The sequence below is a fragment of the Balaenoptera musculus genome, chromosome 16 (genome assembly GCF_009873245.2).
Source record: "Balaenoptera musculus isolate JJ_BM4_2016_0621 chromosome 16, mBalMus1.pri.v3, whole genome shotgun sequence".
Taxonomy (NCBI): Eukaryota; Metazoa; Chordata; class Mammalia; order Artiodactyla; family Balaenopteridae; genus Balaenoptera; species Balaenoptera musculus.
The window spans coordinates 47234537-47256164 of NC_045800.1; the positions used below are offsets into that span (position 1 = coordinate 47234537).

General features: G+C 37.7%; 1 protein-coding gene across 8 annotated transcripts in view; it reads right to left on the reverse strand.

Annotated features, from left to right (window-relative positions):
* Positions 1-21628, reverse strand: part of MARCHF8 (membrane associated ring-CH-type finger 8) — a 111041-nt gene that overhangs the window by 54110 nt on the left and 35303 nt on the right. For all 8 annotated transcript variants that reach the window (XR_005016818.1, XM_036828678.1, XM_036828675.1 and 5 more), the window contains one exon: positions 7698-7877. Coding sequence is in view for 7 of the 8 variants with exons in the window: in XM_036828678.1 (XP_036684573.1) it covers positions 7698-7799 (102 nt within the window). In the remaining variant the exon portion in view is untranslated. The remainder of the gene's footprint in view (positions 1-7697; positions 7878-21628) is intronic.

The following is a 21628-nucleotide window of genomic DNA, read 5'->3' on the forward strand; positions in this document are numbered from 1 at the left end:
GAAACATTAAAGAAAGTCCTTCACATGGAAGGAAAATGACAGATGGAAATACAGCTCTACTCAAAGAGATGAAGAACACCAGAAACGGTAGTTACATTATATAAGTGTAAACAGATATTTTTCTTATTATTTTAATCTCCTTAAAAATAAAAGTGTTTAAAAATAACATCTTATTCTAGGGTTTATAACATATATATAATAAAACGTATGACAACGGTAGCATAAAGACTGGGGTGTAGGGGGGACGGAATGAAAGTAAGGTTCTTATAGTATTTTTGAAGTAGTAAAGTATCACTTGAAGGTAGACTGTGACAAGTTAAAGATATAGAATATAAACCCTAAAAAAATAAAATAAATAAAATTTTAAAATACTGAAATAAAGTTTCAGCTTATAAACCAACAAAGAAGAAAATTAAATCTTAAAAAACACTCAATGTTTTGAAGAGCAGAAAAGGGATGAAAAGGAAAACAAAGAACAGATAGGATGAACAGAAAACAAACAGGAAGACTTAACCTAACCATATCCATAATCTCATTAGATATAAATGGTCTAAACATCCAGATAAAGAGAGAGATTGTCAGACTGGATAAAAACACTCAACCATATATGTTGCTTACATGAAAAGCACTTTAACTAAAGACACAAATAGGTTAAAAGTAGAAAGATGGAAAAGGTGATACCATACTAATACTAATCAAAAGAAAGCTGTAGTGCCTGTATTATCACATTATTGACCAGAGATGTATTAATACGTCTTTTGTTACCCGAACGTTATTGACAGGAGACGAATCAATATCACTTACATAACAAATCGCCAGCTGCAAGCGTTAGTTTCTGCAAAAATCCCCCAGTTAATAATGAGTTATTATCAAAGTAGAATTCAGAGCAAAGAATATCATTACCAGGGATAAAGATAATTATTTCTTAATAATAAGGGTGTTAATTTATCAAGAAGACCAAACAATCCTAAATGTTTATGCACCTAATAACAGAGCATCAACTCCATGTAGCAAAATTGGTATAACTCCAAGGAGAAATAGACAAATCCACAATTATAGTCAGCAATTTAATTACCACGCTTTCTAATAACAGAACAACTAGACTGTGAGGGTTTAGCAGACTTGAAAACCATTGTCAATCAACTTGATGTGACTGACATTTATAGAACACTCCATCCAACAACAGTGGAATACACATTCTTCTAAAGTGTACACAAAACATTTACCAAAAGAGACCATATTCTGGACCATGAAACAAGTCTTGGTAAATTTAAAAGGATTTAAGTTATTCAAAATATGTTTTCAGACCAAAATGGAATTAAATTAGAAATAAATAAAAGTAAGATCTCTGGAAAGTCCAGAAATTTTGGAAATTAAATAACACACTTAAAAATAACCCATGGATCTAAGAAGAAATGAAAAGGGAGATTAGAAAGTATTTCGAACTGAATGAAAATGAAACTCAACACAGCAGAATTTGTGGAATGCCATGAAAGCAGAACTTGGGAAATTTATAATCACTAAATCCTGTGATAGAAAATAAGAAAGATAAATAAATAACCTTGACTTCTACCTTAAAAAGCTAGAAAAAGAGGAGCAAATTAAACTCAAAGGAAGCAGAGGAAAGGAAATATCAGAGCAGAAATGAAACAAATAGAAAACAGAATGACAATAGAGAAAATCTATGAAACCAAAAGAATTCTTTGAGAAGATCAATAAAATTGATAAACATCTGGCTAGATCAGGAAAAAAATAGTGAAGACGCAAGTTACCAGTATCAAAACTGCACAAAACTCTCAGCAAACTAGAAACAGAAGGGAACCTCCTCAACATGTTGAAGAGTATCTACAAAACACATAGAGCTAATATCATACTTAGTGTTGAAAGAATGAATGCTTTCCCCCTAAGGTCACAAACACAAGGATGTCTGCTCTCACCACTTCTATTCAGTATAGTACTGGAGGTTTTCACTAGAGCAAGAAAGAGGGAGGGAGGCATCCAAATAGAAAAGGGCAGCATAAAACTATCTTCATTTACAGATGACATGACTGCCTATGCAGAAAATTCAATGGACTCTACAAAAAAGCTACTAGTGACTTTGGCAAAATTGCAAGATACAAGATCAATACATAAAAATCAATTTTATTTCTCTGTACTAGCAATGAACAAGAGGAAATTGAAATTTAAAAACAATATCATTTACAACAGCATCAAAAATAAAAAGTACTTAGGGATAAATCAGACAAAAGGTGTGTAAAGACCTATACACTAAAATCTATAAAACACTGCTGAGAGAAATTAAATAAGACTTAAACAGGAGACATACCTTGTTCATGGGTCAAGATTCAATACTGTTAAAATGTCAGTTCTCCCCCAAACTGAACTACAGATTCAACAATCTGAACAAAAATCCCAGTAGACATTTTTTTTTTAAATTGACAATCTGATTCTTAAATTCATGTGGACATGCAAAAAACCTAAAATAGGCAAAACAAGTTTGCCGAAGTCTGATTTTTCAAGGCTCATTATAAAGCTAGAATGTACATGACAGTGGGGTATTAATGTAAAGATGGGCAAGTCGATCAATGGAACAGAAGACAGACTCCAAAAATAAGCACACACCTATATGAGCAACAGATTTAAGGTAATGCAGTAAAGACAATCTATTTAACAAATGTTACTGGCATAACTGGATATTCATATAACAAAAAATGACACTGGATATGTATTTCACACAATCTATAAAAATTAATTCAAAATAGATCATAGATGTTCATGTAAAACCAAGATTATAAAACTTCTAGAAAAAAAACATAGAAGATATTATTTGCAACCTTGGGTTAGGCCAAGATTTCTTAACAGAATGCCAAAAGTACAATGCACACAAGAAAAAAATGGATAAATTTGACTTCAAAATTAAAAACTTTTCATCTTTAAAAGACACCAGCAGGAGCATGAAAAGACAATCCAAACCTTTGGAGTAAACACTTGTAAAGCATATATCTGATAAAGGACTTGTGTCTAGACTATACAGGGAATGCTCAAAACTCAACAATAATAAAACAAATTGGTGGTTTTTTTTAAATGGACAAAAGATTTGAACAGACAGTCCAACACACAAAAAAGACATATAGATGATAAATAAGCACATGAAAAGATGCTCAATGTCATTACTCATGAGGGAAATGCAAATTAAAACCACAATGAGATACTAGTATAACCTATTAGATGGCTAAAATTAAAAAGACTGCCCAGGGCTTCCCTGGTGGCGCAGTGGTTGAGAGTCTGCCTGCCAATGCAGGGGACACGGGTTCGAACCCTGGTCTGGGAAGATCCCACATGCCGCGGAGCAACTGGGCCCGTGAGCCACAATTACTGAGCCTGCGCATCTGGAGCCTGTGCTCTGCAACAAGAGAGGCCGCGATAGTGGGAGACCCACACACCGCGATGAAGAGCGGCCTCCGCTTGCCACAACTAGAGAAAGCCCGTGCACAGAAACGAAGACCCAAACACAGTCATAAATTAATTAATTAATTAAACAAAAAAAGTATTAAAAAAAAAAAAAAAAAGACTGCCCATACCAAGGGTTGGTGGAGATATAGAAGAATTGGAATTCTCATACTCCTGGTAGGAATGTAAAACAGTATCACTTTGGAAAACAGTTTGGCAGTTTCTATCTTAAAAAGCTGAACATACATATAGTCCCACTTATAGGTATTTACCCAAGGGAAAGGAAATATATGTCCATACAAGGGCTTGTATGAATGTGACATACAAGGAACCTTATCTGTAACAGCCAAAAACTGTAAACAATCCAAATGTCCATTAACAGGAGAATGGATAAACAAATTGCGTAGGTCCGTACGATGGGTACTACTCAGCGAGAAAAGGAACAAACTATTGATACACACAACGTGGATGAATTGCAAAAGAACTAAGCTATGAAAAAAGCTAGACAAAAAAGAGTACTTAATATATGTACATCCATCTTTATAAAACTCTAGAAAATGCAAACCAATCTATAGTGAAATAAAACAGAGCAATGATTCCTTGAGGAAAGGGTTGGAAAGGGGTGGGAGGGAGGGATTACAAGGGACATGAGGAAACTTTTGGGAGTGATGGATATGTTCACAATCTTGCTTGTGGAGATAGTTTCATGTGTATATATATTTCACAACTTATCCAACTGTATACTTTACATATGTATTGTTTACTTTATGTCAATTATTCCTTAATAAAGCTATTTAAAAACAAACCAAAACATAATAAAAAAAAATCTCGAAAAACGTAAAGAGATGTATCAAACCACAAAACAGGATAACTCCAGATAAGAAATTAATCAAATGCAATCAGATGGCAACAGATCAATTAAGAACCTTCTTGGACAGAGAAAGAAGCAAAAATCTGCAGTGTTGAGTCAGCAAAATAGGGCAATTTGGAAAAGGTCAATTCCAAAGGACCACAGTACAGAACTAAGGGGAATGAATCTGAGAATACACAATAGCCAAGAGAATATGGAAATTTAACCTCTAGCAGCAATCCTTGAGAGAATCAGAGTTTAGAGTTCATGATTAAAGGCAGAAGAAAAGGTTTCAGAATTGAAAGAAGATTTAAAGGCTCAAAAATCCCCCACAAGAACCAAAGAAAGCCATCAAGAACAGCAAGACTTAACCAAATAACTCCTCACACTATAAGAAGAAAGTATTCTGCAAAAAGCTATAAAAAATATGTTTCTTTTGAAAGAATGCAAACAACTACAACATCAGGTTTCTAAATGCAGACCAGAGTATAATGGCAATGAAGCAATACTTATAAAATGCGAAGAAAAAAAATATTCAAGAAACATTTACCCAGTTCATAAGTAACAGCAGAAGAAATCCTTTTATGGATTGCAAAACATTCCTCTTACCTCCACAGTAGTCCCCATATCATTAAAACTGAACTCATTCATTTATTCATCAAGTGTACTGACTACTGTGTAAAAGTCATTAACTCTTAGAATTGTAGATACGGGCTCGGGCAATGGGTGCTACAGAGAGAATCTCACATCTGATAAACATAGGTTAAAACTGTGTCCACGTTAACAGTTACATTATTTGATTCTGTGTAAACTGCGATGTTCCTCTCTTCTCACAAGATTCAGAAGGAATAAAATTGTTATTGATGTAATGGACTGTCTCAGGTTGCCAGCTTTCAGGTTCTGAGAACAGTGGATGATGGGATGGAAGGAAGGGGTGCCTTTGCATAGCTTCTCTTTCCCTCCTCTCCTCCTCTCCCAAGCACAAGAGGATCAGAAATTGTACCAAAGGATTTTGTTTTGAACTCATTGCACCTGGGAAACTGGATAAAGGAAAAAAGGCTTCACTGGACAAAAATTTACCTTCCAAGCCCATCCTGATACCACATTTCAGACTCTAGAAACCTACAACAATCATTTTTCAGAGGCTGTGCCAGCTGCTGCCAAAGCTCTTCTGGGGCTCTTCAAGCTCCTGTCTCAGTGGCTCTTCCACTACCTGCCACCTCACCTTGGCACCATGATTCCCAGAACTGTCACACTTGCCATCATGTATTCAAACTATTCCCCATATGAAGGTGGGGCAGGATGGTTCTTCTTCCCAATACCAATCAAAATCCCAATTCCATGAAACAGCTGGTTAATGCTACTTATTTAAACCTTAAAAATGGCATCAAATAGATCATATCATTCAATAAGTATTTACTGAATACCCACCTACAACAAATCTGTAAGAGGGTTTTATACAAAAGAGATCTCTCTTCCTTGTTAAAATGTTGGACATCTTCCTTTATCTATTCCAAACAAATATGTATAGCTTCCTCATATATATACCAAGAAATTCCCGCCATCTGATACCCAAACTCGACACTGCAATGAATAAGGAACTAACAGCCTCAACTTAATACAGGCAAGCACCCTAGACCTAGGAAATGTTCTACTTAATGGTATTTAAGAATCCATTTGGGCTAAGAAGGATTATAAGAAAAGACTATTAATTTAACCGAACCTTAAATGAAGACTAACAAATGAAAATTGATAGAACATGGGAAAGATATTTAGGGATATTTTCCCGTCCCCAGCATGTTGTAAAAAAACTAAAATACTGAAAATATGACATTCTGAAACCATCTACCCCACCACTACCCCTAGTCGGACAATGCTGGCCACACTTCTAAGAGTTCAGCAAAATGGAAAGGGTGCAGACTAACAACACAAGCAATGAAAAAAAACCCCACAAACTAAGACTACAGAGACCTTTTCAATTTACCTGGCACCTTTTCATTTTCTATAGTCCATGTACTTTAAGAAATACGATAGATTCTTTCTTTATTCTATACGTAATAATGGAAAGAATGGTGTTCCATCAACTATAATGATTCAACTTCACACAAGACATCAATTCTTGATTTAACAAGGATTCTTTAGAGTCTTGGGCAAAGATTAAGTTTAACTATAAAATAGGAATGCTCTAAGAACTAAGGAGCAAATGTTTGTAAAGCACACTGTAAAGGCAAGAAGACAGCAGGGGTCATCTCTGATTCCTCCCTGTCCCTCCCCACATTCAATCATCAAGCCCACTGGATTAATAATGTAAATCTCTATCCCCACTACGCCTATCCTAGACAAAGTCACCATCAACTTTTCCCTAGGCCAGATATCAGCAAACTACAGCCTACAGGCAAAATCTGACTTGTCTCCTGTTTTTGTAAATAAAGTTTTATTGGAACACAGTCATGTCCATTCATTTATATATTGTCTTTGACCATTTTCATGCTACAATGGCAGAGTTGAAGAGAAGTGACTGTCTGACCCACAATGTCTAAAATATTCATTATCTGGCCTTTTACAGAAAAAGTTTGTCAAACCTGACCTAAGTAGGCTATTAAATAATTCTCTGACTGGTCTCCCTGCCACCCATTCAATTCATCCTCCAAATTGCAGGCTGGATGAAAGATTTAAAAACACAAATCTGATCATTCATTCTTTTGCAAAGTAATCGAAACTCCTTTAGGTAACTTCTATAACTTTTCCAACCTCCTATCTTGCCACTACCCATTCAACCTTTATATTCCAGTTATTCTATTTTAATATCTTCAGATCCACCTTGCTCTAACCTTTGGCCTTTCAGCCATGTCCCAGGAACACTCTTTCTCCTAGCTAACTCCAGGTTCGGGGTCTCCATGTACATGTCATTTTTTCAAGGAAGCCATTCCTGGTCCCTTGGGCTGGGATTAGGTGGTCCTGAACTTCCTCCACCACTGACCTTATTAGATTCTAATGCATATTTAATTGTCAGGCCCAATCAAAAGCCATATGAGAGCAGAGGTAGACTCTGATGTTAACTATGACACCCTTGCAGCAGGCATATGTTTTTGCTCAAATAAATTCATCCTTTGCATCATATTCTGAGAATCCAAAGAACTTTTTCTCAGTGATTTAGCAGAAATATTTAACCAATGAAGATAAATAAGTCATGATATAATCATGGCAGAATAAGTTGATTGCAAAATCTGAAAACCTAGAAACCTACAAAAAGACAACTTCTTCTGAGCAAAACTGTTCACACCATGTGCTTTTTAAATTTATTATTAGAGAAAACTTGATCGTCAGAGCTTATTCTAGACTGTATTTAATGAAAAGAACAAAAATAATGAAACTAAGAAGGGTATTCCCCCAGTACCTGCTCTTCCCTCTCCTTTTCTTTGGTTTTACTTCTGTAGACTCTAGCAGAGGTGGCATCCTGGGATGGAATGGCAGAGATCTGATGCAGTGGCATGCTCATCCCAGCCTCCTGTGTGGTCTTCCTCTTTACGGAAGAAAGTCTCCAGTGGTAGAGTCATTTTGGGCCATGGACTTCAAGCTGAGAGAGAGAAAGGAAGACACGACGTAACTGAGCTAAAACACTTTAAAAATTTCCAACAGTGAGATTAGCATTTTATATTTATATTCATATTTAGTTAAATAAGTTACAATGTCTAACATAAATACTTCGTCTTCAAAAATGATAGAAGATGAATGCCTATGGCGAGAACTGTAACATTTTTTCTCATGTAGTAAGATGGGAGCACCTGAAAGAGGCTGGTGTAACAGGTACATGCATAATCAGATATTAATTTTCCAATGGCTACTTAGGTTTTAAACATAGCAGTGTTATCCTTTATTTTAAGAATATTTTTGAAGTTACACATTTTTTTTTGAACAAGCATTCATCCTGATATAAGTAGTGATCCTTCCTTAAGATCACTGCCCTTGAGTCCATATAATGGTAATATTAAAAGTTAAAGAAGTCTGAAATAAGTTTAAGATATCTATGATCCATGCTTAACCTTCTAAAAGTCTAGACTCTCTAGACCAGTTTATTGGCAAACTTTTCCCGTAAAGAGCCAGAAGTAAATATTTTATACATTGTGGGCCATATTTGTTTCAACTACTCAATTTTGCCAATGTAACAAGAAAGTAGGCACAATGAGTTTGTAAACGAATAAGAATGGTTATGTTCCAATAAAACTTTACTTACAAAAACAGGTGGCAGACTAGATTTGGCCCACGGGCCTGGAGTTTCCTAATCCTGCTCTAAGAATATTCCAGGGAAGATGAGGGTCATCACAGACATTCCTGGGACCATAAAAGGCTGCCTTAGGTAAAATAATAGTGTCCGAATAAGCTATATTCATGATTCCAGGCAGCCCTTACTTTTTTTCTGGTTTTCTCCTACATTCCTCCAAAGTACCTAGTAATTGAATTGTGTGTTCTCTATCTCTCTGCCCCCACTGAGATCTATCAAACTCTGTATACAACCAATTAAATATAAATTACCCAAACTATCCATAATGTTTAACAAGGTAACATTTCACTCTGTTTGAATTTTAACAAAGGATGGAAGCCTTAATCCAAAAGAATGAATCTCTAATTTGGGGATTCTCGTTTATTAAGCATGTATTGGAGGTGGGGCAGTAGACAAGGAGGGTGAACAATAGGGCCTGACAACCCTAAGTACACATCTGTCGAGCAGCCATTTGTTCCACCTCTCCCCTACCTGTGCTCTGGACCAAAGACAGGTGTTTGTGTGGCTGATCCCACCTCTGACAGTGTTACCAACCACACCGAAGAGCAACAGGACTCACAAAAGCAACTTCTTCCACAGGACTCTGATCAACAAGCAACAGGAAGGAACAAGAAACCGGAAAGGATCAACACACAGGAGAAAATAAGCTAAAAGAATATCCTCTTTTTAAAAAGTCTAGTTTTATAATAGTTGGATGATCACTCATAAGCAATAAAACAGGAAAACAAGAGTAGGTAATATTAGTATCTAGATATTATATCCAATAATAAATAAAATGTTAATGTCTAGATATTACATATCACCTACTCTATTTCAAGCTTTTGATGAGGCTGACACCAGATGGAACACTGTACCCAAACAAATGGTCTGAATATATGTGTTTACATTACATAAGACAAGAGGCACTCACTTACTGCTGCGTTGTCTTACACTCTCTGGAAGATCACAAGAGTCAGTAGTGAGCCGTTTTTCATCACTAATGCATTAAAGTCCTCTGTCAGAGATGACAAACTCCATGTGGCCTCTTAGAATACTTAGTCAAACTAACCATGCCTAGAGCCCCACCACATAGCATGCCAATAGCTGCCTTTGGTGCTTCTGGTATAATCATCATTATTACATCACTGGTACTTGACCATGACAAGCCTGGAGAAGACTATTTATGCCATAGAAACACAAATGTGAGAGGGTTTTAAATTTTATCGCAAAGTTTTGAAGGACCTCCCTCATTACAGCCACGTAAGCTACTCTTCGGATATGTACCCCTATCTCTAGGTACTAGACCTGAAAGTTTGCCTGAAGCAATCCCTCTCCTATGTCAGACATATTTAGGATAAAAATGATAATTTAAAAAATCAAACTACAAAACAAACCATACCACTTTGTATGTAAAGGTTCATATGAAAATCATAAAGCAGGTATTACTCATACTAGTTTCTTCACATAATTTCCAAGTATCGTTTTCTATCAATTCAAGTCATGTTTAATTAAGAGCAATAGTTAAACCTCTGCACTATGCCTGACAATCCAGGCAGGAGGACTTCAATTCCACTAATGCTACTTTGCAAAATACAACACACTTAATATGAACATCCATATCTAGAAGAACTGGACTGACAAAACTGGTTGTTTAAGAGTATGGAAATGAATATAACATGTTCATGTATCAGAAGCCTTACTATTGTTAAGATGGCAATTCTCCCAAAATTGATCTACAGATAAAGCAATCCCTATCAAAAACCTTCTGACTTCTTTGCAGAAATTGGAGAAGCTGATCCTAAAATTCATATGGACCCAGAACACCCAAAACAATCTTGAAAAAGAACAAAGTTGGAGAACTCACACTTCCTGATTTAAAAACTTACTACAAAGGAATGGTAAGAAAACTGGGTTCAAGATGGTGGCATAGGAAGATCCTAAACTCACCTCCTCCCACAGACACAACAAATATACAGTTACACAGGGAACAAATCCTTCTGAAAAGAACCTGAGAACTGCCAGAACACCTGCTCCACAATAAAGGATACAAGGGGCTCATCGAGACAGGTAGGAAAGGCATGCTCTCACCAAAAACCCCACTCCCAATATGGTGACCCACAATCAAGAGAAATCTTAATAAAATCAATCAACAAATCAAGCAATAGGCAAACAAACAAATAAATGGAGCTTCTTCCCAAGGAGTAAGGGGTTTATACCCACACCAGGCACCACAACCTTTGGGTCTTGCAACAGAAAGAAGAGCCCCCAAAATGTTTGGCTTTGAAAACCAACAGCGCTTATGTTTAGGAGTAACTCAGGATGGCAGGGAATGAAAACTCTGCTCTTAAATAGCATGTGTAAAGAACCACTTGCCCCAGGACCCAGTGCAAAGAGCAGCAGTTTGTAAAGAGCTTAGACCATCTGTGAGGGAAATTCACTTAGTAATCTTACAGCATCTGCCAAAGGGGCAGAAGTCTGCTGGGACTCTCCAGGGATGGAATGCTGACAGATGGCATTTTTACAGGCTCCCTCTACCTTGCTGGCACTGGCAGGCACCATTTTTGCCCTCTCATTCTAACCTGCTAAAAGCAGTGTGTGAACATCCCTGCTCAAGCCACAGCACCAAGAGACGCAGCTCTTGAGCAGCCACACACCTCCATTCCACTCGCACAACCCCACCAAAGCCAACAGGCATTCACAGCCTGCACAGGGGACATCCATTGAGCACCAGGCCCAGGCTGACAGGAGGACTGTGTTTCTGGACCCCATAGACAGACCCAAGTGGAAAGAGAGCTCAAGAGACAACGAAGAACTAGGGCAAGGTTAAACAATAAGGTTCACTTCCCACATAGAGCCATCCCTTCAAGACAGGGTAAGATAGCTGCTTCACATGATACACAGAAACACAGACAGTCAAGCAAAACGAGGAAATGGAGGAACACATTCTAAATGAAGGAACGAGATAAAACCCCAGAAAAAAAACCTTAATGAAATGGAGATAAGTCATTTACTTGATAAAGAGTTCAAAGTAATGGTCATAAAATGCTCACTGAACTTGGGAGAACAAGGGAGGAAGACAGTGAGAAATTCCACAAAGAGACAGAAAATATAAGAAAGTTCCAAACAGGACTCACAGAGGTGAAGAATACAACAACTGAACTGAAAAACACACTAGTGGGAATCAACAGCAGACTAAGTGATACAGAAGAACAGATGAGTGACCTGGAAGACAGGGTAGTGGAAATCTCCAAACAGAACTGCAAAAAGAAAAAAAGAATTTTTAAAAATGAGGATAGGGCTTGCCTGGTGGCGCAGTGGTTGAGAATCTGCCTGCCAATGCAGGGGACACGGGTTCGAGCACTGGTCTGGGAAGATCCCACATGCCGCAGAACAGCAGGGCCCGTGAGCCACAATTACTGAGCCTGCGTGTCTGGAGCCTGTGCTCTGCAACAAGAGAGGCCGCGATAGTGAGAGGCCCGCGCACCACGATGAAGAGTGGCCCCCGCTTGCCACAACTAGAGAAAGCCCTCGCACAGAAACGAAGACCCAACACAGCCATAAATTAATTAATTAATTAATTTTTTTTAAAAATGAGGATAGTTTAAGGGACCCGTAGGACAACAGCAAATGCTCTAACATCCGCATTATATGGGTCCCAGAGGAAAAGGGACAGAAAACAGATTTGAGGAAATAATGACTAAAAACTTCCCTAACCTGGGGAAGGAAACAGACATTCAGGTCCAAGAAGCAAAGAGTGTCCCAAACAAGATGAACCCAAGAGATCCACACCAAGACAGATTATAATTAAAATGTCGAAAGTTAAAGAGAGAATCTTAAAAGCAGCAAGAGAAAAATAACTAGTTATGTACAAGGGAACCCTCATAAGACTATCAGCTGATTTTTCAGCAGAAACTTTGCTGAAAAGAAATGAAATACGGGTACATGCTACAACATGGATAAAACTTGAAAACAGAAAATGAAAGAAGGATCACATATTGTATGATTTTGTGTGAAATGTCCAGAGTAGGTAAATCTATAGAGACAAAAAGTTGATTAGTGATTGCCAAGGGCTGGGGTGGGGATTGGGGGGAGGGGAGCAGTGATGGCTAGAAGGGTTTCTTTTTAGGGCAATGAATATATTCTAAAATTTATTATGGTGATGGCTACATAACTCTTAAGTATACTAAAAGCCATAGAATTGTACCCTTTAATAAGTGGATTGTAATGGATGTGAATTATATCTCAATAAAGCTGTTTTTTAAATATGAAAATAATTAATATGGATTAAGATAGATAAATTTTTATTTTTCCTTTGTGCTATCCCTAATGTAATTTATCTGATGACATGGAGATGGCCATTGTTAGCCTATCATTCTTCTGGTTTTAAGAAAGGTAACATGAAGTATATAAAATTGGCAATCAGAAACCTAAGTTCAAGTCATGACTCTATTAAATACTAACTACGTGATGCTGGGCAAACTGATGAATTTCAAAGGCTCTGTTTCTTCATCTGTAAAACAGAAAGGTAATAATCTCTACTCAGTTCACAGGGTTATTGTGAAGCCAAGTAAGATTATGTCCATGTACACAAATATCAGGGTTCTTAGCATCAGCACATTTTCCAGCCTGCTTTTTCAAGCATCTGCAACGATGCCTCTCACTGCTTCACAAAGGCCAGTTTGTTGGCTTTGTCTTTCCAGTACTATTTTCTGTCCTTCTCTACCTCAGTCTGACACAAGATATATACAACTGGGACCTCAAATCCTTTCTGACATTTACTTAGGACCTCTAGCAGCATGACTCTGCTAGAGGGGATGCAAGGCTGACAATGCTATCCCTCTAAGGGGAGAGGTAGGAAGGCCCTATCCAGAAGACCATCCCAGGAGCTTAACAATCAAGCTGTTCTATGTGCTTTCCAGATGGTCAAGATAAGCAAAGGATTCTGCCCATTCCAACAATGCTTGGGACAAATACAGACGACAAAGAGGCAGCCAGAAGACACAAGATGCCAGTGGCAGACCCCCCTGAGAGACGGTCACCCCGGGTCTACATGCCTCCCTGCACACAGGGTACCAGGCTCCAGCAGCGCCCTCCTCCTCCCCATTGTGAGCTGCTGAATCGCAGTATCCTGACTGGCACTCTAAATAAACAACTTTAAGTTAAGCCTGTTTTTATCAGAAGAACATTTCACATAGGAAATGAGAAGCCTATGAACAGCAGCTAGCAGACACAAAAAGAAAAAAAGCAGTACGAGTGAGGAGACCAGCTGTAATACACAGCACTGAATGACCCAGGCCAGACCTACAACAGTGAACTTGGAGGGAGAAGAGAGACCATTTGAAAAGGAGGACTGACATAATCTGGTGAGGGATCTAAACCGTCCCCTGGTTTCTAGCTATGCAATCACAAGACCAGAATGCAGAGAGGACTGCGAGATGCAGGAGGGGTTGGCCATGGGCACACTGAGCTTGACATGCCTGTGGGAAACCCAACATATGTACACAGTGCACACTGGGAGTCACCAGCATACTGTGACACCTGAATACACAGGAATAGAATCTGGTTTCCAAGAAAAACCTGCAGAATCAAGCATTTATGTCATTAGATGCTATAATCAAATGATAAAACCTAACACCTATACAGGATTTTAAAACCTTTTAGGAAAAAGCAAAGGAAAATCCCTATGATATTAAAAAAAAAAACCTATCTCAACCAAAACTTAACATTATACTCACAGAGCAAAACTCTTAGAGGCATTCTATTTAAATTAGAAAGCAAAATAAGCATATTACCACTGCCATTATTTAATACATAGATACTAGGAGAGAGATTCATAGAAAATGTTAACATCAGTTTAATGATGTGGCAATACAAATGACTTTTCATTTCTCTATTTCCTAAACTTTTAGTAACAATACTTTTTTTTTTTTTTTTTTTTTTTAATTTATGGCTGTGTTGGGTCTTCGTTTCTGTGCGAAGGCTTTCTCTAGTTGCGGCAAGTGGGGGCCACTCTTCATCACGGTGCACGGGCCTCTCACTATTGTGGCCTCTCTTGTTGCGGAGCACAGGCTCCAGACGCGCAGGCTCAGTAGTTGTGGCTCACGGGCCCAGTTGCTCCGTGGCATGTGGGATCTTCCCAGACCAGGGCTCGAACCCGTGTCCCCTGCATTGGCAGGCAGATTCTCAACCACTGCGCCACCAGGGAAGCCCCAGTAACAATACTTTTATAGTTTAAATATATATTTTTAAAGAGTTAAAGTTAAAAGCTCAAGTCATTCCACATAGGTTGGTAACAGTCAGAATTTTATGTTATCAATGAATACATGTACAACCATAAAAGGGCTCATTTTCTGTGAGGAATACATTTCTGAAGACCTCACAGAAATCAAGCTTAATTTTCCTACAGGAATAAAGTAGGAGGATGCATTCTCAGGACACTGATGTTTTCAACCACTATAGTGTTTGTTTCATGCTCCTTTTAAATTTTTTTCAGGAATTCCTCTAATATTTTTGCAGAGTGCTTTTCCTTAAAAAACAGCATACTGTATCATGGGAATAGTTTGCCTTTCTTCATGGTGTTTTATTACATCTGACTTTCATTCCAAAGTGACTGATTTTGGAGATTTCATTATTTCATATTTTATGCATAGTAAGCCTTATTAATTATTTCCATGTCACACTACTTCCAGTTTGCATACTTCCCACAAAATGCAACTGCAATGGGATGGCCTTTACACATCCATAGAAATGGAGGCTAAGAACATGCAGTGCTAGGAATATAGCGTTATAACATGGCAGACAAGGGGAAGTTAGTACTTGCCCACGGTCAATAAATTTGAGCATCTGCCCAGCATTAAGAAGACTATCTGTTGTTGACACTGCTTTTTTCCAGTGTATGTCTGTCCCTGTTGCTATGGCAAAAACATATCTGTAGCAAGACCATCATCTTTCACAAAACTCAAAAAAGAATAATAAACATGGGCTATTAGCAAATGGTTTTTTCTTTTAATGATGGTTATAAAAGAAACCTCTTGTTCCAAAATAGTGAAAAAGCCTTCTTTCCAGCAGAGGAGAATAGACTGTTCTCTCTTAACAACAGATTTCCTGTGTGAAGGAAGCCCCTGTGGATCTGACCATGAGATCAGGCACTTCTGCTGTTTAAATGATATTTATTGTAAAAGTCCCTCAATTTCCTACCACCAATCATATAAACTTGTCCACTGCCCCCAACCCTTTCAGGAATTAAATAAATTGTATTATGCAGTTCAAAGGAAGAGGCGGCCTCAGCTCTAGGAGTGTACCTGGGCTCTTTGCCATCCTCCTCACCTGACTATTCAGGGGCCTCACTCTATCAGCCACCCTCATACCCCATATTTTCACCCCATCCTTTCTAAAGGCTCATTCACATCAACAAAGGAATACAATCAGTTTTCCAAGAAAATGCATAGAATAAGTAGTCTATGTCACTAGTTGCTATAAAAAATTATAAAAGTTCACACTGACACAGAATTTCAACGTGCATTATGGTTCTCCCATATTTAAAAACAAAAGTAAATTTTGATTTGCATTTCTCTAATGATTAGTGATGCTGAGCATCCTTTCATGTGTTTGTTGGCAATCTGTATCTCTTCTTTGGAGAAATGTCTATTTAGGTCTTCTGCCCATTTTTGGACTGGGTTGTTTGTTTTTTTGATATTGAGCTGCGTGAGCTGCTTGTATATTTTGGAGATTAATCCTTTGTCAGTTGCTTCGTTTGCAAATATTTTCTCCCATTCTGAGGGTTGTCTTTTCGTCTTGTTTATGGTTTCCTTTGCTGTACAAAACCTTTTAACTTTCATTAGGTCCCATTTGCTTATTTTTGTTTTTATTTCCATTTCTCTAGGAGGTGGGTCAAAAAGGATCTTGCTGTGATTTATGTCATAGAGTGTCCTGCCTATGTTTTCCTCTACGAGTTTTATAGTGTCTGGCCTTACATTTAGGTCTTTAATCCATTTGGAGTTTATTTTTGTGTATGGTGTTAGGGAGTGTTCTAATTTCATTCTTTTACATGTAGCTGTCCAGTTTTCCCAGCACCACTTATTGAAGAGGCTGTCTTTACTGTATATTCTTGCCTCCTTTATCAAAGATAAGGTGATCATACGTGCGTGGGTTTATCTCTGGGCCTTCTATCCTGTTCCATTGATCTATATTTCTGTTTTTGTGCCAGTACCATACTGTCTTGATTACAACCCTCAGAATGGGAGAAAATATTTGCAAACGAAGCAACTGACAAAGGATTAATCTCCAAAATATACAAGCAGCTCATGCACCTCAACATCAAAAAAACAAACAACCCAATCCAAAAATGGGCAGAAGACCTAAATAGACATTTCTCCAAAGAAGAGATACAGATTGCCAACAAACACATGAAAGGATGCTCAACATCACTAATCATTAGGGAAATGCAAATTAAAACGACAATGAGGTATCACCTCACACCAGTCAGAATGGCCACCATCAAAAAATCTACAAACAATAAATGCTGGAGAGGGTGTGGAGAAAAGGGAACCCTCTTGCACTGTTGGTGGGAATGTAAATTGATACAGCCACTATGGAGAACAGTATGGAGGTTCCTTAAAAAACTAAAAATAGAACTACCATAAGACCCAGCAATCCCACTACTGGGCATACACCCTGAGAAAACCATAATTCAAAAAGAGTCATGTACCACAATGTTCATTGCAGCTCTATTTACAATACCAGGACATGGAACCAACCTAAATGTCCATCGACAGATGAATGGATAAAGAAGAGGTGGCACATGTATACAATGGAATATTACTCAGCCATAAAAAGAAACAAAATTGAGTTTTTTGTAGTGAGGTGGATGGACCTAGACTCTGTCGTACAGACTGAAGTAAGTCAGAAAGAAAAAAACAAATACCATATGCTAACACATGTATATGGAATCTAGAAACAAAAAATGGCTCTGAAGAACCTAGGGGCAGGACAGGAATAAAGATGCAGACATAGGGAATGGACTTGAGGACATGGGGAGGGGGATGGGTAAGCTGGGACGAAGTGAGAGAGTGGCATGGACATATATACACTACCAAATGTAAAACAGCTAGTGGGAAGCAGCCACATAGCACAGGGAGATCAGCTGGGTGCTTTGTGACCACCTAGAGGGGTGGGGTAGGGAGGGTGGGTGCGAGACACAAGAGGGAGGGGATATGGGGATACATGTATACATACAGCTGATTCACTTTGTTATACAGCAGCAACTAACACAACAATGTAAAGCAATTATACTCCAATAAAGATGTTAAAAAAAAAAAGTAAAAATGCTTTCAATGCTCCTATTCTCTTTCCCTCTATAACCAAACTTTCTAAATTATATCTACAATGCTCTTCACTTTCTTGCTTCCACAACTCAGTTCAATGCAATCCAACCTCTGCTCCCCCATTCCACAAACTGTTCTTAGCCTTTCTCATTTACTGATCAAACTTAGGAGAAGAGCTCCAAATGAAAAAAGCAAAGTAATACATACATACATACACACACACATACATACAAAAAGAAAAAAACCTAGGAGAGATAAAGATAACTTTCTAAAGTTTAAAAAAATCCTTTTAAACAAGTCAACCAACATCCTCTTAGATGTACAGCCAGAAAATAAATTTCCCATGCACCCTTCTAAAGGAAATTCTTGGAAGATGTACTCTATCAAAATAAAGGACTAAATCAAGGAAGAGAAAAACACAGAATACACAAAACAGTCATTATAAGTTAGGAGAGGCACAAAGTGCAAGTTCCAGGATTGTACCTGCACAGCAGGCCTAAAGACTACTGGTACAAAGTGGAGCAGGCATATGGAACACTTCCAGGGGCAGGTCTCCAGAATACAAGAAGTCTCAACAGGGAAGATGGAGTGACAGATAATATCATGGACACCTCAGAAGAATTAAGGATAAGTATAATAACGATCATACAAGTAAAAACATAAAGTAACAACAACAAAACTATAGTAGAAAGAAAATGTAATCATTTGGCTCTAAAATGAACAATATTTCAATACTGATAATGGTGTAAACATTTTAATGATATAAACAACTTCGTGTAAACAACTTCGTGACATAACCAAATCTGGAGGATGGAGAGAAGAGAGATGGGGTATAAAAGAAAGTCAAGAGATAATGTCTAATATTTGTAAGTCAAGAAACAGTATAAGCATATCATCTGAAAACATGGAGGCAACAATCAGAAGATACAACTATTGCATACACATAGCTGCCTCTGTGGAACAAGACAAGGGCTGTGAAGGAGTGGAGCAAAGGACTACTGGTTTTCATTACAGGACTTTGGGTACTACCATCTCCTACCCACAGTTCTAAAATTCAGAAAAATACCAAAACAAAGCAAAACAAAACCCTAGCTTTTCTTTACTTATATTTAATATTAAGACCTAATCTTATACAAACTCCCTGGGGGCCAAAACCTGACCTGAACTGACAGGAAGCTATTTATAGTCTCTACTTATGTAACTCAGCATAAATATTATGCTTCAATGAAGAAATATTAATGTGTTTTACAGGTATTACCCCAAGAAGAGTACTCACTAATTAATACTATATATAGACTACCTTTCTAAAATCTGAAAATTTCTGAAGTCTAAAATATTTCTGACCTAAGAATTTTAGATGAGAGAGTTTGGGCCTCCATTTCACTTTTCAAAAAGCTATGTGCATTTATTACTTTTTTCATTTTGAAAATATTTAGAATAAATAAATGGAGAGAAAGTATAAAGAGAAAACAGGCAGGAGACTCATGTGACCTTAAATGGAGCAATACCTATACAACATATTTTCCAATTGTGGCATTATACCTGGGTCACTATTTAGGTGCTGAATAAGGAAATTCCCTCTCTCATCGAAAATTTTAAAGAGAAAGAGAGGAAAAAGAAACAGAAAACTTCATTTGATTCATCATTCAACTCCTGGGATAACCACATCTATCCTGCTTTTCTAGAGCAAGACAGAGCTCTTCTTCCATACCCTCGAGCTCTTCTACACTCACCTTCAACATTTCTTTACCTTCCATGCACGTTTCATCTCATTGCAATCTGGCTTCAGCATAGTAAGGTTAACAGCACTCTCCATGGCTGTTAAGCCTAAAGGACATTTTCTGGGCCCATGTAATTTGACTTGAAATACTTACTCATTCGCACAACAGTAAATATTAGGATTCCTCAAAGCTCCAGTTTACCCTCTCCCTTTCTCATTCTGTGTTCCCTTTTCCTGAGTTATCTAATCCACATCTTTGGCTTCAATGACCACCTCTGCACATTTTACTCGAAAATACTGATAAACCAGACTTGATCAAATTTAAGACTTTTGTGCTTTTAAAAGGCACCATTAAGAAAACTGAAAAGATGGACTGGGAAAAAAAAATGTGACAATCATCTATCTGATAAAAGACTTGTATCCATAATATCTAAAGAACTCCTACAACTCAAGAAGACAACCCAATTTAAAGATGGGCAAAAGTTTTTAATAGTCATTTCACCAAAGGAGATAAATGAATAGCTAGTAAGCTCATGAAATGATCTGCAAATTAAAACCACAATGAGATAATACTATATCCCCCCTAGAAGAGCTATAATCAAAAAGACAGTCAATATCAACTATAGGATGTAGAGAAACTGGAGCCCTCATGTACTGCCCTTGAGAATGTGAAGTGGTATAGAAACCTTGGAAAACAGTTTGGCAGTTTCTTAGTAAGTCAAGCATAAACTTATCATACAACCCAGCAATTCCACTCCTGGGAACTGACTCAAGACACATAAAGACATATGTCCTCTGTGGACATATTGTATATGAATGTTCACAGCAGCATTATTCATAATAGCCAAAAACTGGAAACGTTCCAAATGTCCATCAACAGATATACAGACAAAATGTGGCATCTCCACACAATGGAATACTACTTAGCAATTAAAAAGAACAAACCAATGATAAATGTTACAACATGGATGAACCTCAAAAACATTATGTAAAGTGAAAGCAGTCAGACACAAAAGACTACAAACTGTATGATTCTATTTTTATGATGTTTCTTGAAAAGGCAAATTCATAGGGACAGAAAGCAGATCAGTGGGTTGGGGCAGGAATAGGCATCAACTGCAAACATGCACGAGGGAATTTTTGGGGGCAATCAAATGGATGCACAACTCTAAATTTACTAACCTCACTGAGTGTGTACTTACAATGAGTGAATTATACTGTATCTAAATTATTCCTCAAGATGCTCATTTTACACAGCCTAAGAGGCCCTATGTGGTTTGACCCCTATTTATCTGTCCAACCCCATTTTGTACCACCCTCTCCCACTACAGTCTAGCAACAGTGGCCTTCTTTCAGTCTCCTAAGACTTTGCAGCTCCTTCTACCACAGGGCCTTCATGTATGCTGTTCCCTGCCTACAATGCTCTTCCTGCCCCTCATGATCTAATTAACATCTGACCATCCTCAGAAAATCCCACATTTACTGGTCTTTACAGCATCAATGAAGAACCTCTACTTCATTAACAATTATCACAATTGGAATTTTACACTTACTGAATTCTTTAATTAATGACGTTCTCCCTTACTGGGCTGTAAGCTCCCTAAAGGCAGAGATCCTATCTCATTTTGCTCACCCTGTATCAGCACTCTCTAGCCCAATGCAATCACATAAAATCCATTCAGTAAATACTGACTGAACCAATCTTTCTCAGACAGGAGCCAAAACTAGCTGGGAATTTCACTTGTAACTCAAACTATAACGAATACTGTTCACTGTCTCAAATGCTGATTAAGTAGCATAGTGGAAATTCAGACAACACAAACAAAAATTCGGTATTTTTCATCCTTTTATAATTCATCTCAATTGGGAAGAAACAACTGATCTTTAAATATCTGCAGCAGATTGACTACATCAGACTAAGTCCAAAATTGTAATGGAATTCAAAATGCGATCCAAGTATTTTTAAGAATAATTCTAAAAGGCCACAATTACAAGTTGTTAAGAATTGCTGATAAAAGCTCTTT